General features: G+C 49.1%; 1 protein-coding gene across 1 annotated transcript; it reads left to right on the top strand.

Annotated features, from left to right (window-relative positions):
* The first annotated feature begins 1,385 nt into the window (after nt 1-1,385).
* LOC142824475 (transmembrane protein 45B-like) lies at nt 1,386-27,253 on the top strand. Its single transcript, XM_075916492.1, has 6 exons — nt 1,386-1,474; nt 14,009-14,221; nt 16,725-16,937; nt 21,560-21,744; nt 25,255-25,400; nt 26,024-27,253. The coding sequence occupies exons 2-6, from the start codon at nt 14,038-14,040 to the stop codon at nt 26,151-26,153; spliced, it is 858 nt and encodes a 285-aa protein (XP_075772607.1). The 5' UTR covers nt 1,386-1,474; nt 14,009-14,037; the 3' UTR covers nt 26,154-27,253.
* Nucleotides 27,254-27,905: the final 652 nt, after the last annotated feature.

Here is a 27,905-nt window from a genome sequence, read left to right on the forward strand (position 1 = left end):
AGAAACCTGGGTGGTCAGTCACCCTGGCTCTTCAGTCTAGCAGAGAAATATGCATCACAATCCAATGGTTGGAAATTAAAGGTAGACAATTTCAGGTGAGGAATACGGTGCGCCTTGTTAACAGTGAGGGCAATTCTGCTTGGGTGTTAGCAATTATTCCGGGGAAGTTCTCTGAGCTGTGTCACACAAATGAACACAGGGGTCCCTTCTGGCCCAGCAGTCCGTTCATTGTGATCTCCCTTTGTAAAATTGTTTTGAGATGTCTGTTGAAAAAGTGCTGTGTAAGAGGTAGGTCATACTATCTATAGAAGGGGAAACTGAGACACAGAGGAGTTATGTGACTTGAGGGGTGGGGTGAGGCAACTCTGAGCGGAAATTAGCAAGCCCCTTTTGCCAAACAGCAGGGCTGGGAGATAATTCCTTTCCCCATGAGTGTCTCCATACACCAGTCTCCAAACTGTGCATTCTCTGTGCTGGAGATACAAGCTCTCTCTCAGGGTCTTAAAGGCTAAGCCTGGCTGAAACCAGGGAAGATGAGGGATGGGGTTTTTCTTTCAAGCTTCTTGTTAATTTCCCCCTTGTTTTCCCCTGCCTTTCTCTGCCATGCTGAGTTTTCGCTCAGGTTCAGGCTAAAAGAGCTGGTCAGCCTCCCTTGTGTAGAGAATTCATCATGCCCTGAACTGCAGTAGCTATAGTGGCTTGTCCTATTTATTTAATAGGAGTATGACGATACTGAGCAGCTGTTCAGTGGAGGGTTAGTGGCAGAATGCTAGATGAAAGAAATGAGTGCTCAGAAGTAGATTAAGAGATCTTATAATCGAATCTTCATAGACGTGAATGAGTGTTTTATTTATGATAGCAGGAGATTTCACAAGTTCTCTGCTTCAGCTTATGAAACCCATGGCTTGAATTCTCAGTTATGCTAACCCATGCCCCCATCCCCCTACATCCTTCTGGCAGTTACACCTGCTTCACACTGTCAAAGCCATGCTATGGGGTATTAACATAACTGAGAATTTCACACCTACGAGGTTTTGTGAGGTTCTGACTTGTAACTCCCAGACCTTTAAAGAGCAACAAACTTGGTTAGCCAGGATTCTTACCAGGCCTTCTTCAATCATCAAAATCTGAACGTGACCTAATCTGAACAAGCCTGGTAATAAAAACTAGTGTTGAGGTTTGTTTGTTTTTAATTTCATGGTGAAATTCTGGAAAACCATTAATTTTCCTTAGGGAATACAGCAACAAACAGGTGTCAATAATTGTGAAAAATGGTTGACTCAGACCTTTTTTGATCTGATTTGAAGACATTTAGGGTGGAGCATCCTAAGAGTCACCACCCTGCTCTGCTCCTCCCCTTACCTTCTATCTCACACCTCCTCCTTGCTGTTGCTGCTCATATCTGGAGTGCGACTGAGAACAGATGCACTTCACTTCTGCGACAGGAAGGAAGCACATGGTGCAGACAGCGCAGGTAAATTCCTCCTCTTCTGACAGGGAGATGCAGAATGGTCTGTGTGTGAAGCTGGCTTTTTGAGCCTTCTATGATCTAGGGAGCTGGAAGGAAGGATTATCTAGATCAGGGGTGGGCAATCATTTTTGATGGGGGGGCACTCCAAGATTTTGGAAAGTGGTCGAGGGCCTCACTCTTCCATGATATTAATGGAGATGCGGGATCTGGGATGGAGGTTGGGTGAAGAAGAGAGCTTGGGGTGCAGGATGGAGACTGGAGTCTGGGAAGGAGTTGGGATGAAGCAGGTGGTTGTGATCCAGGACAGGGGACCAGAGTGCAGAGGTTTGGAATGTGACCTAGGGTAGAAGAGGCTTGTGATGCCAGGAGATTGGGATGCCAGTTCTGGGAGGGGGTATGGGAGTAAGAAGGGGTCAGAGGATTTGGGTATGTCGAATGGGCGGGGGCAGAGAGTTGGAGCAGGAAAGAGCTGGGGTGCCAGAAGCAGCCTGTAGCCAAGAGACTTACTTGCCAGCTTCCAAACTAGCCTGCCTACCTGCAGAGCTTAAATGTTTCCCATCCAGCCTGGCCATGTGCTTCATGACTAACTGAGCCCAGGGGAGGGGGCGTGATTCTTCTTAACTGGCTGTTATTCTAACAAGCAGCTCACATTGGCCGGTTTCTGTCAGAAACCGGCCAATGGGAATGTGCTGGGGTGGGGTGGCTCCTAAAACTTCCCCCCTCCCCTCCAGGTTTAAAACAGAAATGGCGTACAGGGCTGCGGGGCAAGCTGGGGAGCCTGCCTGGGGCTCCCTGCTGCCTCCATGGGCTGTATCTGGTGGCTTGGTGGGCTGTATCCAGCCCACGGGCTGTATTTTGCCCACGCCTGGTCTAGATGCAAGGGGGAACAAGCTGGGAATATGTTTGATATTGTTGTGTGGGGCCTGGATGAAGAAATGCTGGGGAGGCTTTTGCAAGTTCTCATGGCTAATCCCTCACCCCTCAACAACAACAAAAGGCACCTTTTGAGGACTGCCTGGACTTTTAAACTTAGTGATCTTTAGTGAGAAGGATTTTCCAGGGATTGGTGCCTGGAGGATGTTGGAAGCAGAGCCTGTCCTAACCAATTGGCGGCCCCAGGCAACCACTTGGCTTGCCTGTAGGGAAACCTGGGGGGAGGATTCGGGAAGTCAGGCCGAAATGTGGTCGTGACCCACCGCTAAGACCAGCTCTGTCGGCAGCCCCTTGAAAATGGCGGCCCTGGGCGACCGCCCGGCTCGCCCACCCTTAAGACCGGCTCTGGTTGGAAGGTCTCTCCTTTATAAGGGATCCCCTCCATCCAGGAGCTCAACAGCCAGAAAGCAGATGCTTCTAAGTGTGTGTGCATTGCCAATAGCTGAGGTGCTTTTTACACCTCTTGGCAAATTATCTGCAAGCAGGCTTTGATTTTTTTTAAAATAAATTGTGAATTATTTACCATGGTGGTTTTTATTACAAATTGGTTATAAAAAATTACATGGTATTGCTACATCTCCTGATTGGTTGACTGGAATCCTTCTAAGCAGACAGAAGGTACTTTGGGCACAAATAGTCATGGTTACGTGGACATTCGATTATGTGCAAAGATAACAGCCGTGTCCCCTCCTTCCATGCCAATGAAACCCTGTTCTTGGAAAAGGGAAAAAAAAGGGATGTGAACCTGGCCGAATGGAAAAGGGATTTGCAGTGCCCTGTGAATGATCAGGACTAAATGGGCCCACTTTGTCAAACTCTAGTGCTTAGCCAAAGGGCTTTGTGGCTTAGGCTGGTATTTATCAACACAGCTGGGTAGGTTCCAAAACACTCTGTATTTCAGGGCTGCTTGTATCTTTGGCATTGATTCAAACTCCTGTCTAGAAATACTCATATTGCAGCTTCCATTGTTTCTCCTCCCCCGCAGACACCTATCCTCCCTGTTAGGGGAAGAGATTGTAAAGTTCTGATTAGTTTAAAATGAAACAAAGCACATTTCTGTGCACAAACAGTTGCAGCAGGGCCCTGCTATGGGCTAAGCAGTAAGGTGAATCTATCTCTGTTAGGTTAAAAGGTCCTGGGGTATTTGAGATAGGGGAGAAGGCATGTAAAAGAGAGCAGGGATTAGAGGTGTACAGCTAAAAAACACAAGATTGGAAGACAGGCAAGACTGAACACAGCAGTCAATGCAACGATGAAATGTTCTTTAGGGTTATGATGCAGGTGTCTTAAATGACTATCAGGCAAGTGACAGCAAAAATCTCACAAGCACTGCAACATACAAGAACAGAGAGAAGAGAAATTCAGGTACCTTCTGACCCAAACCATATTCCCATTCTATTGGAATGCAGATTAGTTAACTATAAAATATGACCTGAGTTTTTGATTCATTGCAACTGAACTGGATTTGTTGTTAAACTACAACTTGCTTAGAAATTAGTACATTATGTTCCCAAGGATTTATATTTAAATTATACAGCTGGTAAAGCATGGGATGTGATGAAGTAGACTCCGCAGATAATATCATGGGGCTGGTTGAAAGACACTATGTTCATTTGTAGTTAGTAATTTGAAAATGTCCAACCTTGGTGCAAAGCAGCAATTCTAGAAAAGAAGAAAAAGTCTTTTTAATTGGCATGCCTATTATGTGCCAAAATAAACATATCATTTTACATATGACACACAATGTATTTAAATAGGCTCTCTGCTTTCAGAGCCTTTCTTAAAAGTCACTTCCCTTTGTCTTTTATTCTGCTGCTTATCTCCCCTCTGGTGCTATGCATTTTCTCTTTCGCCCCTAATTATATTTGGGCAAAAAACAATACCGAAATCTCCTGTCGTGCTGACAGGAGTGCTGACCAGCACCCGGTGACTAAGGGGTTAACTAATGTCTCCTAGCCAAGGTATCGGGTGGTCAGCCAATAACAATGCAGGTAGGAATTTCAAACAGGAAAAGGGGGTTTTCTGTCTCTTGTTTGAGACTCAGGACAGTTTCTCCCAGCTATTGAGGGAAATAGGAGAGACGCTTCTCTCTCCAAGTATGGAAAAACGTGTAGTCCATCAAGGGTTTTTATTTTCTTTGTTTGGGGGTTTGGAAATAATGTCTTAGCTTACTAATTGTTTTTTTTTTTCTTTTGTAATTAAGTCTTCAGCCCAGGGGCTTTCCCTGAGTATCAATACCAATGGTGGCTCTTTCCACCTAACCAATTTACTGTGCTTGCTGTAGTTTTGTTTCGATAGTAAAAGATTGTTTCTTTTTTAAAAATTAACTAGTATTGGTTGATTGTTGTGTGCCTAGTTACCAGGGCAGAGTCCATTGTTGTCTGTGGATTCCCTCTGTTCTTCCCAACTCCAAGCAAAACGGAGGTTGGAGTGGCGGGGGGGACTTCTCAAGTGATCTCTTCCCTGATTTTCTTGGAATTACTTGGGTGGTGGCAGCAAGTTCCTCAAAATCTGGGTATTAGGATTTTGTGGGGGGAAGTTTTTGTACCAGAGCCTGTAAAGGCAAGGTTCTGGAGTGCTCTTGCAGGCCCCCAACTTCTGCATTCATTGGAACAGCCTTGACACCCTCAAATGCAACACAAACACCAACAGCATATCTGTCCGGCAAAAAGGAAACTGCAGTCTTCCCCTGGCACTGATGAACTTTTCCCTTCCCCGCCTCAGATGTTTGCCTTTCCTGATGCACTGTCCTTAATTATCTGTCTAATTTGGAATATAAACTAGGTGAGACGGAAACTTTGCTTTTCTATTTCTCTACAAAACATTTTGTTCACTTATGGCAGGTGTGGGGAATCTTTTTGGTCAGGGGCCACAAAAAAATCATTTGGGGGCCCACACTGAGAAGCAAAAAACCCAAATGACCCCTCACTGACCTGGCCCCCAACTGAGAAGGAGAAAGATACTCCCCACATTCTCCTCACACCCCAGAGTTTAGGAGACCCAGCCTAGTAGATTTTATGTGCTCCAGCTTTGAGGTAGGGCATCAGGGGGCCTGGAGCGCCAGGCCTGCCTCCCCAATGCCAGGAGAGGGGGGGACTCTGAGCCTCAAGGGCCAGGTGAGGCAAGCTGTGGGCCTGAGGTTCCCTACCCCTGACTCATGGCAATACAAAGATTATTCAGTGCCCAGAGTTGTTAAACAACATCCTCTGCATGTCAGATAATTTACTTCAGACCCACTGTTCTAAGTGAGCAGCTTACAATGTTCCTCTCGGTGTCTGTTAATTCACATTTGCTATTTTGTTTTGCCATTCTGGGTTCCCATTAAGCTTTTTAAATTCACTTTGCTATTCTTCACAATCCTTCACCAACATAAATATTTCACAGCAGCTTTTGCTACTTCCCCATTCCATATTCCAGGTTACTGATGAATGTGTCTACCAGGCCAAATCATCAGTTGGCAGAACTTAACACAGCTTCATTTGGATCAATGTAGGTATGAAGATTTAAGCCACTCAGGCTACAGAATATAATTAGATCTCATACTGATTTCCAAGATACTCTAGTATTAACCTCTGTCCCTGAAGAGAAATGTATGTCATGTCATGCCAACAGGGACTTTTTAGAGGTTATTTTAAGCTGAGACCCATCATAACTTATTGTACATAAGTGCCCTAAATAAGAATGAAAAGTAGGCCCTAGTACAAAGCAGGGGTGGGGAACCTCAGGCCCGGGGGCCTCTGAGGCTCAGGGTCCATCCCTCCTCCCCCAGCAGTGTACAAAATCGACTAGGCTCAGGGCCCCCTAGGTGCTAAGAGGGGAATATTGGAGTGTCTTTCTCCTTCTCATTTGAGGGCCACTTCAGTGTTAATCTAGGTTCTGACAACCAATATCCTTAGGACTCTACAAATTTTCCATTAGAATGTCACTGCCCCGTGTGAGTTCATGATATAAATTGGACACTTAGAGTATGGCAACACGGCAAACGTATTTCGAAATAAGCTTTTCCAGAAGATATCTTCCGGAAAAGCTTATTTTGAAATAGAGCGTCCACACTACAGGGAAGTCTCAAAATTAGTCCGAGGCAGGCTCCTCTAATGTGGACGCGCTATCTTGATTTAGAGCCCCAGGAGGCACTGGGGAGGAATCATATATATGATAGCCTAATGTCTGTGACTTTGTAACGCTGTAGCGTTACGTCTTGCCTCTGGGGGGTACTGTTGCCTCCCTCTGTGGCGCTCAGCTGACTTCTGCGCCACTCAGCCGAGCTGCTTGCTCTCTCAGCTCTCCTCTGCCTCCTGCCTCTCTCTCTATCTCTGTTTCTCTTCTCCCCCTCCTGCCTCTCACTCTCTCTTTGTCTTCTCCTCCGCCTCCTGCTTCTCACTGGGGGGACTGCGGAGCCCAAACGTCCCCGTGTGGAGGCAAGCAGCACAAGCGGCTGTTTGGGCTCCCCCACGGCAGCCCGACTGAGCCGCGCAGAAGTCAGCCGAGCGCCATGGTGGAAGGGAAGGGGGGCGGGGCAGTGATGTTTGGGCTCCGCAGTCCCCCAAGTGAGAGGCAGGAGGGGGAGAAGAGAAAGAGAGAGGGAGAGAGAGAGATGGACATGGAGGAGAGACCCGAAAATCCTGTTTTATGATGGGCTATTGGCTAGTAACTTTAGAATGGCCCTGGTGAGGAGCTATTTCGACATAGCAGCAGTGCAATATCCACACATACTCTCTTCCAAAAAAGCTTTTTTGGAAGAGGCATTATTCCTGGTGGAATGAGCTTTACCAATGTCAGAAAAAGCCCCCTGTTAGTTCGATTTTCTTTCAAAATAACACAATTGCTCTGTGGACACTAGTATTGATTTAATGGAATAATGGCTGTTATTCCAGAAAAATAGTGCAGTATAGATGCATATGCCATATACAAGAACATTTCAATATTGTTTGAGTACAGTTTTAGTCTCTCTTTCCACTAAGACTAATAATAATCCACCAAAAAGAGAGTGTTATAGGATCTGAAGAAAGACAAAGGTTTGTGTAGCACAAAAGGGAATCCATTTCTCGGTGTAAGAGGGATATAGAAGAATGCAAGAAGAGAAGGGTACAAAAAGGCAAAAGGAAGGTTTAGGTAGCAGGAGGGAACTAAGCAAGAAAGAGATTGTCCCGAGAATATTTGTTTAAAGAACAGCGTGTTATTTGATTTGTAGCAAGTATTTGAATGGTAGCACCGTGTGCATTTCTGTGCTCACTGCACTCACTTCTTGGGTCTCTTGTTATGTCTGAGTGCCAGCTAATTTTTCTCAAAATGTATAATTTCCCAGAGTGTGGCCAGAAATGCTTCTTGTATCTCAACTTCTTCTGTTTTTTTTTTTTCCAAGTGGCTTTCTACCTCCTGGCCTTGCTCTCTGATTCCAACACAGAAAACAATGTTTCATGCCCTCAAACATTAATTACCTCCTTCTTTCTGAAGATTCAATATCTAACCCTTGTGCCAATGCATCATGCATTCACAATATGAGAATCCTAGAACTGGAAGGGACCTCGAGAAGTCATTGAGTCCACTTACCTGCCCTCACAGCAAAACCAAGTGTAACCTTTGCCTGGGCTAGACTTCACTGCCCTTCTCCAGTGTCTAAACTAAAGAAAACCCCTCAACTCCCATACAAAGTAACTGGAGACCCAGAGTTCAATCTAAGGAATTTCAGCAAGGATTGTACCGTGTCAGCCTCCCTACTTTGAAGTACCAAAAGAAACTAAAGAAATGAATTTAATTAAATAACTTTATAAAATCTTATGTGGAAAAAACAATCTAATTTTTACAACATAACCATTTTATAACCCACAGACATTGTCTTCATAGTCACAATGAACATTAATAAAAAGAAAGCCAAAAGAAAGATTTGAACAGTTCAGTCCACACAAAACACAGTAAGAAGAAACTGGGAGAGCCCAAGAGTTTAGATTAAGTTCACCAAAGTCTCAGTTTATATCTGTCATCATCAGATCTGCATCACATGTTGAGTCTGAACCGTCTTTCCACTTGCTTGTAGGGATCCTCAGACTCTTCCTCTGCTGTGGATCACTGCTAGACAGCCAGCTCCCTGATTAACCAGGCAGTCAGCTAACCAGTGAACTGACATCAAGAAAACCCTGTTACAAGAAAATACAAAACCTGAGAATAACAAAATAGAAATGACTCTTTCCGCATTGCCACATTTAGGGTAGTTCGAACTAGGGTGGTAGTGTAGACATACCCTTAGAGAGGAGCTGAAGAATCCCACTGACTGAGAAAGTGAACGAAAATAGCTTGGCTAAAATCAAAACCGTATTCAAAGCATACGATTAACACAGCTTCAGAGGGGTAGCGGAGTTAGTAGGTAACAGGAAAAACTTAAACAAATAGGGTGCGTCTGGACTGGCAAGATTTTGCTAAATCTGCCTAGCAACAATGACCCAGACACTGCTCACTCCTACCACCTCCCCCTCCCCCCCCCCACGCCCCTGGTTCTCTTAAAGAGATAGCTCCCTGTTAGGTGCATGGGTTACACAAGCACTGTCTAGATAAGTGGTTCTCAAAGTGCAGGCCGCAGGCTGCTAGTCCGCCTTCCCTCCTCCCCCAGGCAGTGGACAGCCCATGCTGCCACAGCAGCCTTGTGGTCAGTGCACAGCTGCGAAACCGCAGCAACAGCTCCAGCTGGCAGGCAGGGAGGCGAAGAAAGCAAAAACTCAGCCCTCCCTCCTCACCCCCAGTGCAGGCCGCAGCAGCAGGTTGGGCAGGCTCGGGCGGGCTCTCGTGGTGCATGAGCAGCCGGCGCCCCCCCCTTTCCCAGCAGTAGATTAGGCTGTGCAGAGCCCCTCTGTGCTGAGAGGAGGCGACTCTGGGACTGAGGACCCTGCATGCACAGGAGGATGGTCGGGGCGTGGGGCCCTTCGGGCTTTGCACCAGGGTTCCCTGTAAGGTGCATGCCTGCATGGGGCGCACACCAAACATTTCAGTCCCATCCATCTCCTCAGCAGAGCAGCACAGCGGTGGGGCCACTGCTTCAGCCCCCAGCCCCACGGGAAGCTGGTAGATGGGTTTGGCCTTCAGCGAGCGACCGAGCCTCGTTTCTTTCTTCCCTGAAAGGAGCAAAGGCCAGTCCTACGCTGCACCCCAGGGCTACCTCTCCATGCGCACTGGTGCCACCCTCCTCCCACCTTCCCTTGTCTCCCAGCCCCTGCCTGTCTCTTGGCCCCTCCCTGCAGCCCCACCTTCCCTTCCCTTCCCTTCCCTTCCCTTCCCTTCCCTTCCCTTCTCCCACTCCATACTCCCCACCATCCTGGTCTCCGCCCTGCTTTCTGCCCTCCTCTTCCAGCCACCCCCCTCAAACTCCTCACTAGAGTTGGCAGCTCAGTGGTAGCAGCCTTGGTCTTTCAGCCCCATCTTCAGCACCCTGCTTGGTGCCCCGAATGGATCCCCAGGCTCCATGAATCCACCAGCCCAGACAAGGAGAGCGGTCTGCTGGCAAGCCCCAGCCTTCCAGAGCAACCTTTTGTTTCCCTGGCCAGAAGTTTGTGCACCAAGACCGGTCCACCCCTTTAGCTGCCCCGTGTGCTGAGACTGGAGCTGGGCTGCAGTGCAGCTGCTGTTGGGCTGGGGCCAGGGTACAAAAATAGCACCATGGGCCTGGCTCCAGCCCAGGCACATGGGGCAGCCACACACCACACAGCCCCGCACTAGCACCAGGAGACTAGAGGAGGTTGAGGAGTGCAGGTGTCAGGAAGGCAAAAGGTCAGGAAGGGGCAGGGTGCAGGAGAGACACATATCAGGGAGCCGAGAGGAGACAACGAGGGGAAAGGGTGATGCTGGGAGAGGATAGGGCAGGAGCAATGAGGGAAAGAGGGAGGAAGGGGTGGGGGAGGAGTGGGTGCTAGAAGAAGAGGGGTGGAAAGGAGGGGTGGGCATGAGGAAGGAAGAGGATGGAGCAAGTCATGTGTGAGGGATCAGAGGGGCGTGAGGAGAACTGGGGCAGAGGGTACTGGGGCGTGGGCTCCAGGGAGGAAGAAAACAAGGGGGGCAGTGAGGGAAGGGAGAGGCACCAGGAGGGTGCAGGGGGAAAGGAAGGTGCAGGTGCCAGGGGGATTGTGGCGAGAAGCAGAAGGGCAGACACGGAATGGAGGCAGGGCAGTGGGTAGAGGGAGGTACTGAGAGGGGATGAGGAGGGGGGCTATGGAAAGGGTGGGCATAGCAGGGAAAGGAAGGGTAGGAGCAGAAGTCAAGGGGGGCAGGTCCCCAGAGGGCCGAGGGGAGTGAGAAAGGCAGGAGCCGTGATAGCAGAGGGGGGCGAGGGGCAGTAGCAGACAACAGGGGAGCAGATGGGACAAGGGGAGGGAGGGAGACATGGCAGCAGAGGGGGAAGGGAGCGGTTTATAACTCGGGTGCCACAGTGGCACATCCGAGCCAGCGCACGTGACCTCAATATCGGTGCACAAGACAAATCTCACTCCGCTCCTGGATGGAAAATCTCAGAGGAATCACTGCTTTGCACCCATGGGGACTTGGTTTGAGGGGAGGGGTCAAGCAGCAGCTTGGCTCCAGAGAGCACCATGGACTGGACACCCTGGGGTCACCTATCGGCCCAGTCTCCCTGTCCCTCCATTTCTGTGAAACCACCCCCCCAAGCCACCTTGACCACAGCCCTATTCCCAGGAGCACCCTGCCCCCATCTCCCTGAACCCCCTCAGCTACTCTGTTCCCCAGCTTTAGCCCCAGGCACTCCTTGCCCCCATCTCCCTACCCCTGTCCAGACACCCTACCCCCAGCCTACTCCTGCATCCTCCCCCCGGCCAGACACCTGCTTCTGCACCCTACCTCCCACCCACACCTTGCACCCTCACCCACTCCTGCATCCCATCTCCCTCCCAGATCCTGCACTCCATCCCTGTCTCACTCACTCACACTGAACCACTTATTTTTGTCCCCACCCCAGAGTCTAAGGGGAACCATAAAATCCACTAAGTCTGGAACCCCAGAAAAGTAAATTGGGCTATGGGAAGCCCTGAAACTCAGTCCTCCTTATCCCTTGTTCTCTAGACCTTTAATCATTTGTGTTGCTCTTCTCTGGACCTTCTCCAGTTTCTCCACATTTGTCTTGAAATGTGGTGCCCAGAACTGGACACAAGACTCCAACTGAGGCCTGACCAGTGCAGAGCAGAGCGGAAGAATCACCTCTCGTGTCTTGCTCACAACACACCTGTTAAAGCATCCCAGAATCATGTTTGCTTTTTTTGCAACTGCATCACACTGTTGACTCCTATTTAGCTTGTGGTCCACTATAACCCCTAGACCTCTTTCAGCAGTATTCCTTCCTAGACAGTCGCTTCCACTTCTGTGTGTGTGAAACTGATTGATACTTCCTAAGTGCAGTACTTTGTATTTGTTCTTATTAAATTTCATCCTATTCACCTCAGACCATTTCTCTAATTTGTCCAGATCATTTTGAATTATGACCCTATCCTCCACTTGCAATCCCTCCCAGGTTGGTATCATCTGCAAACTTAATAATAATACTCTCTATGCCATCGTCCAAATCATTGATGAAGATATTGAACAGAAATGGTCGCAAAACAGACCCCTGCGGAACCCCACTTGTTATGCCCTTACAACATGACTGTGAACCGTTAACTACTCTCTGAGGGTATGTCTACACTACAAAGTTAATTCGAACTAATGGACGTTAGTTCGAACTAACTTTGATAGGCGCTACACTAGCGCTCCGCTAGTTCGAACTTAATTCGAACTAGCGGAGCGCTTAGTTCAACTAGGAAAACCTCATTTTACGAGGATTAAGCCTAGTTCGAACTTACTAGTTCAAATTAAGGGGTGTGTAGGCCCTTAATTCGAACTAGTGGGAGGCTAGCCCTCCCCAGGTTTCCCTGGTGGCCACTCTGGCCAACACCAGGGAAACTCTATTGCCCCCCTCCCGGCCCCGGACCACTTAAAGGGGCACGGGCTGGCTACGGTGCCCGTGCCAGGTGCAAGCCTGCCAGCACCCAGCCAGCAGACCCTGCACCTGGCACGGCTCGAGCCACCCACCCGATGCCCCCCAGCTCTCCCCCTCTTCCCGGGACGAGGCTGGCAGCTCCCAGGAGCTTGCCCGGGACCGCAAGAGGCGGGCACCCGCCTGGGCTAGTGCGGACATCGTGGACCTCGTCCACGACCTCCGCACTAGGCACAGGAAAGTGGCCATCTAGGGCAGGAGAGCTGCCAGCCTGGCCACCCAGGAGCAGGAGTGCATGAAAATCAAGGGGGTCCACTGAGACCCCCGTCCCTGAGCCCTGAGCTTCCAATGGCCGTACTGGGTCAGACCAAAGGTCCATCTAGCCCAGTAGCCTGTCTGCCCACAGCGGCCAACCCTAGGGAACCTGGAGGGGATGGACCAAAGACAGTGACCAAGCCATTTGTCTCGTGCCATCCCTCTCCAGCCTTCCACAAACCTTGGCCAGGGACACCACTCCTACCCCCTGGCTAATAGCACTCCATGGACCCAACCTCCATGACTTGATCTCACGTCCCCTTAAACTCTGTTCTAGTTGTAGCCTTCACAGCCTCCTGCAGCAAGGAGTTCCACAGGTTGACTCTTTTCTTTGTGACTCATGAAGAACTTTTCTGAATGCACCCTCTCCACCCAACTCCTGCTTTTAGAGACCTCTATCCTGTCCCCCCTCCGTCTCCTCTTTTCTAAGCTGAAAAGTCCCAGTTTCTTTAGTCTCTCTTCATATGGGACCTGTTCCCAACCCCTGATCATTTTAGTTGCCCTCCCTTCTCCCACCCTCTCTCTTCCCCTCTCCCACCTCCTTTTCCTAGTCTCCCCCAGTTTTGTTCAATAAAGACAGATTCCATTTTTGAACACAATTGTCCTTTATTTTGTACATCAAGAAAAGGGGCTAGGGAAGGGTAAGTGGAAGGAGGTGAGGGAGGAATGGGGTACAAGCTCCCGATGGGGAGGACTGGGCTGTGGGCTTCTGGGGGTGGAAGCTCTCCTGCAGCCCCCCAATTGCCCCATCTCCCTAGATGGCAGCCTGCGGCAAGTGTAGCCGGGCTGATGGCCGAGTGCTGTGATGTGCCCAGTGTGGGCACTCCGGGCACTCCAAGCCAGGACTGCTTTGCAAGCGGGGCACCCCTGAGAACTGTCTGTCCAGGGTGGGGGTCGGGACCCTTTAAGCGCAGCCCTCGGCTAGCCTGAGACAGCATCTCCACGCTCTAAGTCCTCCTCTGATGCCCTGCTGGCACTGCTTCCGGCCATCCTTAAGCCCAGTTCAGGGTCCACTTAATGTGGACATGCTAGTTCGAATTAGCAAAATGCTAATTCAAACTAGTTATTAGTTCTAGACGCGTTAGTTCGAATTAGCTTAGTTCGAATTAACCAATTCGAACTAAGTTAGTTCGAATTAGCGCTGTAGTGTAGACGTACACTTACAGATCTGTGCATTAGGATTTCACAGGAAGTGAAGTACCTAGTTGTGACAGCATTGCAGATTCCAGGACACTGCATCTAGAAAGGCAAGGCTCCTCTGAGTTATCCTGTTGTCAGGAGGATTGATGACAGAGTGACTTGAACATTGGTTTTTATCCTTTTAGGCCCAGGTATCCTGCAAGTTGGCTCAGTTATGTCAAGCTTCAAAGGCAATGCCCTCAGAGGCACTTTCTTCCTGGTCTTTGGGCTCGGGTGGTCTGTGAAATATCCACAGAAATATCTGAGCCGGACACTGAATGCAGACAATCAGGCAAGCCGCTGGATCCAGAAACTGGATGTCCTTGAAGGGGCAGCCAAAGCTTTCTTTGCGCTAGCAGGTAAGTTAGTCACTTTTGCTTTTTCCCGCTGCCCAAAGACCAATGAAAAGCATACCAGTGTCACACAGCAACTCTTCTCTCAGGGTATGTCTACACTGCAAAGTTAATTCGAACTAACAGCCATTAGTTCGAATTAACTTTGATAGGCGCTACACATACAAACCGCTAGTTTGAACTTAATTCGAACTAGCGGAGCGCTTAATTCGAACTAGGTAAACCTCACTCTACGAGGACTAAGCCTAGTTCGAATTAACTAGTTCGAATTAAGGGCTGTGTAGCCACTTAATTCGAACTAGTGGGAGGCTAGCCCTTCCCAGGTTGCCCTGGTGCCCACTCTGGGCCAACACCAGGGAAACTTTTCTGTCCCCCTCCCGGCCCAAGGTCCACGGTCTGGTTACATTGCTTGTGCCAGTTGCAAGCCTGCCAGCACCCAGCCAGCAGACCCTGCACCTGGCACAGCATGAGCCAGCCACCCGCTGCCACCCAGCCCTCTGCCTCTTCCCAGGACCAGGCTGGCAGTTCCCAGGAGCCTGCCCGGGGCCGCAAGAGGCGGATGCCTGCCTGTCTAGTGCAGAGATAGTGGACCTCATGGAGGTTTGGGGGGAGGCCTCCAACATCCACGACCTCCACACTAGGCACAGGATTGTGGCCATCTAGAGCAGGATAGCTGCCAGCCTGGCCACCAAAGGCCACATGCGAACCCAGGAGCAGGTTTGCATGAAAATCAAGTTGGTCCAGTTGGACCTCTGACCCTGAGCTTAGAACATAAGAGCGGCTGTACTGGGTCAGACCAAAGGTCCATCTAGCCCAGTAGCCTGTCTGCCGACAGTGGCCAGCACCAGGTGCCCTGGAGGGGATGGACCGAAGACACTGATCAAGCCATTTGTCTCGTGCCATCCATCTCCAGCCTTCCACAAACAGAGGCCAGGGACACCATTTCTACCCCTTGGCTAATAGCCTTTTATGGACCTAACCTCCATGAATTTATCTAGCTTCTCTTTAAACTCTGTTATAGTTCTAGCCTTCACAGCCTCCTGTGGCAAGACTATGTGCTGTGTGAAGGTGTGAAGGAGAACTTTCGCTGACTATGTGCTGTGTGAAGAAGAACTTTCGCTTATTAGTTTTAAACCTGCTGTCCATGCATTTCATTTGGTGTCCTCTAGTCCTTCTTTATGGGAACTAATGAAGAACTTTTCTTTATGCACCCTCTCCACCCAACTCCTGCTTTTAGAGACCTCTATCATATCCCCCCTCAGTCTCCTCTTTTCTAAGCTGAAAAGTCCCAGTCTCTTCATATGGGACCTGTTCCAACCCCTAATCATTTTAGTTGACCTTTTCTGAACCCTTTCCAAGGCCAAAATATCTTTTTTGAGGTGAGGAGACCACATCTGTACACAGTACTGAAGATATGGCGTACCATAGTTTGATACTTCCCCTCCTCCTTCTTCCCCTGGCTTCCCCCTTCCATCTCCCTCCTCTCAGGTTTCCCCTTCCCCTCTCCCACCCTCTCTCTTCCCCTCTCCCACCTCCTTTTCCCAGTCTCCCCAGAGGTTAATCCCCCATCCCACCCCAGTTTTGTTAAATAAAGAGAGATTATATTTTTGAACACTCATGTCCTTTATTTTTTACATCAGGAAGGGGGGCTAAGGAGGGGTAAGTGGAAGGAGGTGAGGGAGGAATGGGGCACGAGCCCCCGATGGGGAGGACTGGGGTGGCTCTGCGGGTTCCTCGGGGTGGAAGCTCTCCTGCAGGGCCTCCTGGATCCTGACAGCCCTCCGATTGACCCCACTGGATGGCAGCCTGCGGCAAGTGCAGCCGGGCTGATGGCCGAGTGCTGTGATGTGCCGAGTGTGGGCACTCTGGGCACTCCAAGCCAGGACTGCTTTGCTGTCCCTCATCGAGTTAGACAAGCAAGCAGGGAACCCTGAGAACTGTCTGCCCGGGGTGGGGGTCGGGTCCCTTTAAGCACAGCCCTCGGCTAGCCTGAGGCAGCAGCTCCACGCTCTAAGTCCTAAGCTGATGCCCTGCTGGCACTGCTTCTGGCCATCCTTAACCTCGGTTCAGGGTCCACTCAATGTGGACATTCTATTTCGAATTAGCAAAATGCTAATTCAAATTAGTTTTTAGGTCTAGATGCACCAATTCGAATTAGCTTAGTTCGAATTAACTAATTCGAATTAAGTTAGTTCGAATTAGTGCTGTAGTGTAGACATACCCTCAGAGACGCTGTGGACTTGCCCTATAGTGGAAAATTGATGACTCTGTTTTCAGTGTCCTTCATTTTTAGCATTTTATGTAGCCAGTCTTACAACATCCTCAGAAATAACCAGGGAAACAGAACACCACCCTAGACGTTAAGAATTACATCCTCGGAAGCATCTGCACTAGATAATCCTAAGCAATTCCATTGGGACTTCTCATTCTCTCCAGCCTGGCTCATATTCTGCTTCCTTTCCTCACTTAGAAGGAAAAACCATGATCTGTATTTGCCTTTGCTCTTTAGGGATGCTGGCTGAGCAGTTCGTCCCTGACAGTCCCCACATCGGTCTCTACAGTGAAGAGACCCACAGCTGGGAGAAGCTGACTAACTGGCAGTACATGACCATGTACCTCTTCTATGGCCTCTCAGGCATTGTGGATGTTCTTGCCTGTTCCCCATTCAAGCTGACTCTGGGACTGGATCGCCTCTTGCTGTCTGTGGCTATGTTTACTGAAGGTGAGTAGTGAGTAATGACAAAAGGGCTGAACAGTTTGGCTGTCTGCGCTTTAGGAAACTTGACTGAGGGCATGGCTACACTACAGATTTTTGTCGGAAAAACAACCTGAGTTACGTCCACACTGCAAGTGCGTTCTTTCGACAGTAAATAGAAAGAACAGAGGGGGTTTTGCGGTATTGGTAATCTTCATTCTATGAGGAAGAAGACTTTTTGCGGAAGAGCTCTTTTGGAAAAAGGCGTGCGTGGATGGGGAAGAGGGAGTTCTTTAGGAAGAAGAGGAAAGAGGAAAAAGCGCAGGTACCATGGTGGCTATTCTGTCTATATCAATCACAGTTTACATGTGAGAAAGCATCCATTCAGTCTGGATGCTCTCTTTCGAAAAAGCAGATCGCTTTTTTGATGCATTTTTGCAGTATGGATGCTTTCTTTCTGAAGAAGCTTTTTTGGAAGATTTCTTCTGAAAAAAGCTTCTTCCGAAAGACAGAGTGAAGGGCCGATCTTCTTAAATCTTTGGCTCTGAATTGGGTCATTTATAGCATTGAACAAACCAGGAGGATGTGTGTTCGTCGTTCGGTGACTAGTCCATGACATTAGTTATGTCAGTTGGATAGTGCTAATAGCACAAGTCCAAGAAACATGTAGCAGGCGCACCACGGGAAGACTGTCATCATGCTACCCTTCAGAAAGAAGCCTGTAATCTAGACGTAGCCTCATAATAGAACATGGCTGGAGAGCTAGTAAACTGCTTCCACAGTCACTGGGTCACATTTGTATGGGCTTGGATATGAAACTGTGGCTGGTCGCCTGGTTCATGTGAACAGTATCACAGCCTCAGCTGAAGCTCTCCATACACATGGCCCAAGATTTGAAGCTGCAATGAAACCTGGCAAGTTCAGAGAGGTTTTGTGTTCTTGTGGTGAGCATTTTGCCCAGTTCTAATTTCACATGTCCAGCAGGGTTTCCAAGGCAATGAAATAGCCTTTTGGCTTTGGTGGTGCAATATCCCAACACAGCCACTATTATCTGGACAACAAAGGCAGTAATAATCACAATGATATGTGGTCACTATGGTTACAGCTACGCTGCCATTTTTTTTCCGGAAGAAGATATGCAAATCATGCTTGCATTTGCATATCTTCTGATTCTTTTTGCAGAAGAGGTTTTGCTGCTATTTGGCCCCGTGTAGACGGGGCCAAATGTTGGGGGGGAAACCCTCTTTCACAAGACCCTGCAAACCTTGATTTACAAGGAATAAAGGGTCTTGTGAAAGAGGGTTTTTTTCCCGACATGCTTATGTGACTGCTAAACAAGGCAACCAAAATTTGCTCTAATAACCAGAAAGGGAGAGTTCCTTCTGGATGCATGGGAAACAGGTATGCACAGGGTAGTGCCTGCCCTGATGAGTTGGATATTTGGAGGCTTTGCATATTTTACAGCCACTAGATGGCAGTTGTGATATAAAAATGCATGGTCCTCTGGCATCTGAGAAACTAACAAAAATATATAGGAAAAACTTAAAAAACAACTAATAGTCTAGCAGCAGAGCAGTGGTCACCAACCAATAGATCGGGGTCTACCAGTAGATCTTGGAGCCTCTGACAGATGATCCTGACTGGTTTGGCCAAGAGGCTATCAAGTGCTGGCACTTCAGCTGCCTTTCCACCCACTGGTGGGATAAGTATCAGAGGGGTAGCCGTGTTAGTCTGAATCTGTAAAAGTGACGAGGAGTCCTGTGGCACCTTATAGACTAACTGAAGTGTAGGAGCATAAGCTTTCGTGGGCAAAGACCCACTTCGTCAGATGCATGTCAGATGCATGCATCTGACGAAGTGGGTCTTTGCCCACGAAAACTTATGCTCCTACACTTCAGTTAGTCTATAAGGTGCCACAGGACTCCTCGTCGCTTTTGGTGGGATGAGGGATCTTTTGGAAAAGGCTTTATTTTCTGAAAGATCCGTGTCTAGACTGGTGCTTTTTCCCAGCAAAGCTCTGAGCCGGAAAAAAGTGGCAGCCATTTTTATGCTAATGAAGCAGGGGAGATTTAAATCCCCGCTTCATTTGCAATTGCAATATGTCTAATTTGCATCCCTTTTACAAAAAAGGGATGCAGTCTAGACACAGCCTCAGGTGAATGCCCTATCCCCTAGTCCACTCCAGAACCCTCCCCAACTCCAGTGGGTCCCTTATCCTGCCTTTCTAATGCAGGCACAGCCCCATCTCTGGGGCAACTGGTGTTGGCTGCCAAGCTGCTTCCTGAGTGGGTGGAAGCTGAGTCCACCACCCTGTGCTCCAGATGCTGATGCCTTATCCCTTAGGCCACTCCAGAACCCTGCCCACCTTATCCTGCTTTCCAAATAGGGGAGTCAGCTCCATCTCTGGGGCAGCCTGGCCACTCAGGGAGTGGGTGGGACTTGAACCTACCACCATGTGCTCCCCAGAAGGGTGCTCTAGCATCCTCTAGTCCACTCCAGAACCCAGCCCACCTCCCTACCTTCAGCAGGTCCCTTATCCTTCTTCCTGGTGGGGGAGGGGAAGCCAGCTCCACCTCTGGGGCAGCCTGTGTTTGCTGTCTTACTGCTCCAAGGTGGGCAGAGGGGAGGCAGGACTTGAGCTACCGAGGAGAGGGTAGAACTCAAACCCAACACTCTGTGCTCCCTAGGCAAATGCCGTAGCTTCTAGGCCTCTCCAGAACCCACCCCACCTCCTGGGAATCCCATCTCACACTCTGAACCCCTTGGCCCAAGACCAAAGCCTGCATCCGAAACCTCCACCCCAGCCTGGTGAAAGTAAATGAGATTCAGGGGAAGGGAGATGGAGTGAGTAGGGTGAAGCCTCAGAAAAGGAATGGAGCAGGGTGAGGCCTCAATGAAGCGGGGGAAGGAAGCCAGGCCAGGGTATTTGGGTTTGAGGTAGATCTTACGTTGTACTTGGAGACCACTGATCTAGGGGTATGTCTACACTACAATGTTAGTTCGAACTAACGGAGCGCTTAGTTCGAACTAGGAAAACCTCATTTTACGAGGATTAAGCCTAGTTCGAACTTACTAGTTCGAATTAAGGGGTGTGTAGCCCCTTAATTCGAACTAGTGGGAGGCTAGCCCTCCCCAGGTTTCCCTGGTGGCCACTCTGACCAACACCAGGGAAACTCTATTGCCCCCCTCCCGGCCCCGGACCACTTAAAGGGGCACGGGCTGGCTACGGTGCCCGTGCCAGGTGCAAGCCTGCCAGCACCCAGCCAGCAGACCCTGCACCTGGCACGGCACAGAGCCACCCACCCGATGTCCCCCAGCCCTCCCCCTCTTCCAGGGACTAGGCTGGCGGCTCCCGGGAGCTTGCCCGGGACCGCAAGAGGCGGGCACCTTCCTGGGCTAGTGCAGACATCGTGGACCTAGTCCACGATCTCCGCACTAGGCACAGGAAAGTGGCCGTCTAGGGCAGGAGAGCTGCCAGCCTGGCCACCCAGGAGCAGGTGTGCATGAAAATCAAGGTGGTCCACTGAGACCCCCCCGACCCTGAGCCCTGAGCTTCCAGTGGCCGTACTGGGTCAGACCAAAGGTCCATCTAGCCCAGTAGCCTGTCTGCCAACAGCGGCCAACCCTAGGGACCCTGGAGGGGATGGACCGAAGACAGTGACCATTGGTGACCGAAGACAGTGACCATTCCTTTCCTTTGGTGTCCTCTAGTCCTTCTTTATGGGAACTCATGAAGAACTTTTCTGAATGCACCCTCTCCACCCAACCCCTGCTTTTAGAGACCTCTATCCTGTCCCCCCTCCGTCTCCTCTTTTCTAAGCTGAACAGTCCCAGTCTCTGTAGCCTCTCTTCATCTGGGACCTGTTCCCAACCCCTGATCATGTTAGTTGCCCTCCCCTCTCCCAACCTTTCTCTTCCCCTCTCCCACCTCCTTTTCCCAGACTCCCCCAGTTTTGTTCAATAAAGACAGAGTCAATGTTGGAAGAAACGTTATCTTTATTTTGTACATCAGGAAGGGGGGCTAGGGAAGGGTAAGTGGAAGGAGGTGAGGGAGGAATGGGGTACGAGCCCCCGATGGGGAGGACTGGGCTGGCTCTGCAGGCTTCTGGGGGTGGAAGCTCTCCTGCAGCCCCCCAATTGCCCCCTCTCTCCAGATGGCAGCCTGCGGCAAGTGCAGCCGGGCTGATGGCCGAGTGCTGTGATGTGCCCAGTGTGGGCACTCCGGGCACTCCAAGCCAGGACTGGTTTTCAAGCGGGGAACCCCTGAGAACTGTCTGTCCGGGGTGGGGGTCGGGTCCCTTTAAGGGCAGCCCTCGGCTAGCCTGAGACAGCATCTCCACGCTCTAAGTCCTCCTCTGATGCCCTGCCGGCACTGCTTCCGGCCATCCTTAAGCCCTGTTCAGGGTCCACTCAATGTGGACTTGCTAGTTCGAATTAGCAAAACGCTAATTCGAACTAGTTTTTAGTTCTAGACGCGTTAGTTCGAATTAGCTTAGTTCGAATTAACTAATTCGAACTAAGTTAGTTCGAACTAACTCTGTAGTGTAGACATACCCTAGGATATTAACTGCAACCCTTGCTTCCTGTGGCCACTGCCTGTGAATCCCTTTCTCTCACTGGCCTGATACAACTGAATTATTATGTGTCAGGTTTCCTGTTCTGTTTCCATGACTACAACAACAACGCTCTGGGTCAGCACCTCCATACCTTGCTGCTCATCGCTATATTTGGTGGAGCCCTTTGCGCCCTGATGGAAGCGTTCCTGCGAGATAACACCATCCTGGAATTCTTCAGGACCAGTTTCTTCATTCTCCAAGGATCCTGGCTCTGGCAGGTCAGCTGTTCTTATCCATTACCTTTAGTTGAGCTTGATAGGTTTGGTGGGGACAGGGACAGGAGAGAAGACAGTACTGCTGTAGTTTGTTTATTGTGACGGCATGTAGGAGCCCCACTCATAGAGCACAATCCATTATGCTAAGTGCTGTACAAATGCACCACAAAAAGACAGCATGCTCCAGAGAGTCAACATTACCCATTATAGACCAATGTTTAGTGCTCTTTACTTCAGGGGTGGGCATGATGTGGCCAGAGGGCCAGATCCGGCCCGCCAAGCCTTTCAGTCCATCCCGTGGCCTACTCCACTGGACCTACAGGGAGGGAGCAGCCCCAAGGCTCAGAGCGACTGGCAGCTCCATCTGCCCCTCTGCGCAAAGTTGGGGTGAGGGGAAACTTTGCACTCTGTGAACCCCCTCCTTCACCCAAACTCCCTCTGAGACCTCACATCCTTTCTTGCACCTCCTAACCTGAGCTCTCTTCTGCACTCAGCCTCCATCCCAGACCCCCAGACTTTATGGAAAAGTACAGCCCCTGACCACTTACCAAAATTTTGGAGTGGTCCCCCATCAGAAGTTATTTCCCACCTTTGCTTTACATATTGGTGATCTTGTTGGGTATTTCTTAGTAAACACCATATAATTATACAGCTGTTTATTCTTCCAGGTAGTTTGGTAATGACACACTAGGCCAAATCCTTGATTATCTTCAGTGGATTTATGCCATGGATGACTTTTTCCCATTGGGTCTTTAAATCATTTAGCTCCTACTTTGGTGGGAAGGAAAGTTCATCTATGTTTGTGCTGTTCAGCAGCTGTTATAGCATAATGGTATGTTGATCCCCATTTTCACTTTATGTAGCCAAACGGAAACCCTCCCCCCCTCCTCCTCCCCTCTCCCCCGACATCCTTGGGAGAGAGAATCCTTGAGAGCGAAACTCTGTCTTCAAAGGCTCCAGGGCCTCCAGAGGTGCTGGAATAACAATGGCCCTGGTTGCTAGACAGGAACCAGATAACAGCGGCAATTGGGCCAGCAGGTGATCGGGGCCTTGGGCTGCCCTTGGCTGGTACCAGTATTGATACGCCTACACACACCGTCCCAGAAGAGGAATCTGCAGCCCCATCAGAAAAAGGATGTCTGGCCCTAGTGATTTAGTTACCTCCACCTCACAGGTGCAAATTAAGCTTTGGACCCCCTGTGGGAACGGGCGTCACAAAGACATTCCAACTTAATTGGCATTTTAATGACAAGAGAAGCATCTACGTGACCACAGGGGTATAAAGTGGAGCCTTGTGCCCCACTCTAATTGGAGATCCACCCATATACCTGCTGGTCAGGCGGTCTTGGATCCCCGACACTTTAGGGACACCTTCGTCTCGTATCAGCTGCTTCCCATTGGGATTGAGAGAAACGCTGGCTTCGCTGGAGTAAGGATCGCAGGGGTGAGAATATACCTGCTAGGTGTCTATTTTTGCGTGCATTCAATAAGAGCTCAGAGAACCAAAAAGGTTTCATGGTACCTTTAAGGGACTTTTTATTGTAATTTGTGTCTTGTCTTTTTCTAGTGGCTGTGTTATCTGTAACACAGCAGTAACATTTAACTGCTAAGCTTGCCTTGTAACAATAACAATAGTAACTGTTTAAGCTTTTAACCTGACTACCCCTGACCGGCTTTGGTTCTTTTTTATTGTGTTTGGTTCTGTTACAGCAACAAGGGGACACGCAGTAAGAGCTGAGCATTGAGATGTGCCACCTCCACGAGGAAGACTCTTTGGGGCACCCGTCAGCCTCCCTGGCTGCCCACTGCGAAGGGACTTTTGTCCTAGCAGTCGAAGTCTCGGGTGTAACGAGCTCTCTCTGCACCACCTTGGGGCACCTGTCAGCCTCCCTGGCTGCCAGCAGCTAAAGACTCGGGTGTGATAGGGGTCACAGACCACTCATGCTCTTATCTTGCACCACAGCTACTATATGAGACTTGAGTATAGATGCAATATTGACTATGCCAAACATAACGAAATCTTGAATTGGGCCTCCTAAAAATCAGGAGTAAAAAACTGACCAAATATTGTGAGATGTGCATTATAATTGTGAAAGTTGGCAACAGTGTGCCTCAGCCATGTTGAAATCCCAAGAGCTGTAAGACTGGCATTACTGGAAATTAATTCTTCCAGTGGACAAGCCACCAGACTGAGAATCAGGAGTCTGGGTTGCTTACCAGACACGAGGTACAGTTTGTTCGCTCATTGCCTCAGTTTCTCTGACAAATGAGCATAGCATTCACCTGCCTTTTAAAACAGTGTTGTGAGGCTTAGTTGTTTGTTTATGAATTAGACACCGAATCATGTTGCCTGATTCCAAACACTTTGTTTTAACCACTCTATATAATATTTCCTGTCTACAAAATCTCTCTCATCTCCTTTTGTCTAGCACCTTGGACTAGCCAAATTCTAGTGCTCAAGAGAGGAGTATGGGGGAGTCTAGGGAGGTGAGAGCAGAAGCAACAGGCTAGATTGAGGTTTGCCCAAAGTCAGTCCTGTTCAGACTGAGCGTATTCATTCCAGCCATCCAAAGAGTTAATAGAGCCCAATGTAGCACTAACAAATCCCCTGTTTAAAAAGTTTGTCAAGCATACAGAGGGAATTGGTGAGGGCAGTGATTATCGTGAGGCTTGGTCTACACTACTGTGGGCCACTGATCCACGTTATGCAACTTCAGCTGGGTTAATAATTCAATGGTAGATGGTCTCCCATCGAATTCATCTACTCTTCTCGTTCTGGTGGGGTACCAGAGTCGACAGGAGAGCATTCAGCAGTACATTTATCATGACTATACTCAGCATGATCAACCCCTGCTGGAGACACAGAATGATTTAAACCCAGACAGGATGGCCACGCTTCCACAGAATTCAGGGCATGGGAGTGGACTGAACAGAGTAAGAAGTAAAAGGGAAAAGTGAATCCAGTCGTGTTCAGGGTATTTTTCTTTATTTTGTAGCAGGTAGCATAGACATGCCCTGAGCCAAGAGCATGATGCCTCTAGTGCGGGGGGTGGGGGTGGGGGAATAAGCAGCCTGTGGGCCAGACATGGTTCACCAGGGTTAGCCCTTGGCAGGCTGCCAGACACTTTATTTATCTGCGTGGGCACTTGCAGCTCCTGTTGTCTGCAGGTCACTGTTCCTGGAAAAAGGGAGCTGTGAGAAGTGGTGGCCCAGCCTGCACTGCTTCCTGCAGCTCCCATTGGCTGAAGAATGGCAAATCACAGCCAACAGGAACTGCAAGCAGACGTGCCTGCAGATGTGCAAGTAAATGAAACGTCTGGTGGCTTGCCAGGGGCTAACCCAGGTGAACCATGTCCAGCCTGCAGGCCGCTTATTGCCAATCAGTGGGTAGATATGACCATTTCTCAGATGCTAAGGCCTTCATCTTCATAGTGGAGAAGTGCAGAGGTGTGCTAGATGTCCCGACACCTTTCTTACTCTGTAAAATGGTGCATCTTTTTGTATTTTAACCAGATTGGATTTGTGCTGTCCCCACCATGGGGAGGGCCAGGCTGGGACCAGAGTGACCGTGGAAACTTCATGTTCCTCACCATGTGCTTCTTCTGGCACTATGCAGCTGCTCTCCTGGTCACAGCGGCCAACTCTGTTTTCTCTCACTGGTACGTGGTGGGGCGGGGCAGTGGCAGGTCAGGACTGAAGAACAGTTTGTGTCTATTTTGCAATAACCATTCATTGTTAGTCAGTGTCAGATAGTTTGTGCAATAATTAGAGCTATTTAAATAGCACTGCAGTGCTATGCTGAGCAACCTGTTCAGGTTTTGCTGTGTGCACAGAATTCACATTGGCATCAATGGAAGTTAGATGCATGTATCAAATGTAGGAGAGAATCAAAATAAATAAGCACCTATATCTGCTACTGTACTATGGATAACAATCATTTTTATAGTGGGTGTTTCCATAATAACTTAATTATGGCTTTGCTTGAAAATTGTTGACACAGGCAGTAGTGGGCTTTTAGGGAACAGCCTGACTAGTTGAATATACCAGGTTAACATAACCAGACTAGAAGCATATGCCTAAATTAAACATTCTAATGGGTGAAATGATGGTGAAGGATCCAGTGCTTCATAGAGTTGAATAGCTTTTGAATAACAAAGGTAGTTGGGTTCCCAGACCATTTAAATTGGTGAAAGTATTGTTTCCCTAATCAGTTACTGAGCTAGGGGTTAGTGTTCTGTCATCAGACCAGTGCGCTCAGACATCTTTTTCTTTTTTAATGCAGGTACAGAAAGGCATGCCAGGCAAACTTTAGAAATATCGATGTCGAACTTGACTGTGGATTTTGTTTACGAAAAACCAACCAGAGCTTGGACCCTGTCCTTCTCCCAGAGCATGGGTTGGATGAAAAGTGAGGATGTGGCTTCTGCTTTTTTCCAGAGGGTTGTCCCTTGTTTAAAGCTCTTAAGATGAGTTTTTATTTGCCATTTTAAATAAGATTGAAACTTTATAATGAAGTATTTATCATGAGAGGAAAGTGCCCATAATATCCTATTATGCCATTTGGACAGAACCAAGATGTAAGAACTTTGTTCCCCCTCCCATCACTGCAGATTCTCTTATACCCAATAGAGCTGAAAAAAGGACTGAATTTTTTCCCGTGTACGGGTATGTCTACACTACAGCACCAATGCGAACTAACTTAATTCGAATTAGTTAATTCGAACTAAGCTAATTTGAACTAGTGCATCTAGACCTAAAAACTAGTTCAAATTAGCATTTTGCTAATTCGAACTAGCATGTCCACATTGAGTGGACCCTGAACCGAGGTTAAGGATGGCCGGAAGCAGTGCCGGCAGGGCATTAGAGGAGGACTTAGAGCGTGGAGCTGCTGTCTCAGGCTAGCCGAGGGCTGTGCTTAAAGGGACCCACCCCCACCCCGGACAGACAGTTCTCAGGGGTTCCCCGCTTGCAAAGCATTCCTGGCTTGGAATGCCCAGACTATCCACACTGGGCACATCACAGCACTCGGCCATCAGCCCAGCTGCGCTTGCCGCAGGCTGCCATCCGGCGAGGGTCTATTGGAGGGGCTGCAGAAGAGTTTCCACCCCGAGGAGCCTGCAGAGCCACCCCAGTCCTCCCCATCGGGGGCTCATACCCAATTCCTCCCTCACATCCTTCCACTTACCCGTCCCTAGCCCCCCTTCCTGATGTACAAAATAAAGGACACATGTGGTCAAAAATAGAAACTCTCTTTATTGAACAAAACTCGGGGAGACAGGGAAAAGGAGGGTGGGAGAGGGGAGGTTCTACTCCTTCCTCAGTTTGCTGAGAAGGGACTTGAGCAGCTGTTTCTGAGGTGGCTGAGGGTTGTTCTTTGTCTTTCTCTGCTGCAGATGTTCCACTTTCTTTCCATACTCAGTAGGGTCAGGCCTGTGTAGTGTGCACAGGAGGTTGGGGTTAGAAATAGAATTCCCCCTTTACACTTGCTAAGAATGCATTTGAACAAAAGTAGGGGAGACTGGTAAAAGGAGGTGGGAGAGGGGAAGAGAGAGGGTGGGAGAGGGGAGGGCAACTATAATGATCAGGGGTTTGGAACAGGTCCCATATGAAGAGAGGCTAAAGAGACTGGGACTTTTCAGCTTAGAAAAGAGGAGACTGGGGGGGATATGATAGAGGTCTCTAAAAGCATGAGTGGTGTGGAGAGGGTGAATAAAGAAAAGTTCTTCGTTAGTTCCCATAATATAAGGACTCGAGGACACCAAAAGAAATGAATGGGTAGCAGGCCTCAAACTAATAACAGAAAGTTGTTCTTCACAAAGCAAATAGTCAACCTGTGGAACTCCTTGCTGCAGGAGGCTGTGAAGGTTAGAACTAGAACAGAGTTTAAAGAGAAGTTACATAAATTCATGGAGGTTGGGTTCATGGAGTGCTATTAGCCAGGGGGTAGAAATGGTGTCCCTGGCCTCTGTTTGTGGAAGGCTGGAGATGGATGGCATGAGACAAATGGCTTGGTCATTGTCTTCAGTCCATGCCCTCCAGGGTACCTAGTGTTGGCCGCTGTCGGCAGACAGGCTACTGGGCTAGTTGGACCGTTGGTCTGACCCAGTACGGCCATTCTTATGTTCTTATGTTCTAAGCTCAGGGCTCAGGGTCGAGGGTCTCAC

This window comes from Pelodiscus sinensis, unplaced genomic scaffold, assembly GCF_049634645.1.
Source record: "Pelodiscus sinensis isolate JC-2024 unplaced genomic scaffold, ASM4963464v1 ctg35, whole genome shotgun sequence".
NCBI classification, from domain to species: Eukaryota; Metazoa; Chordata; order Testudines; family Trionychidae; genus Pelodiscus; species Pelodiscus sinensis.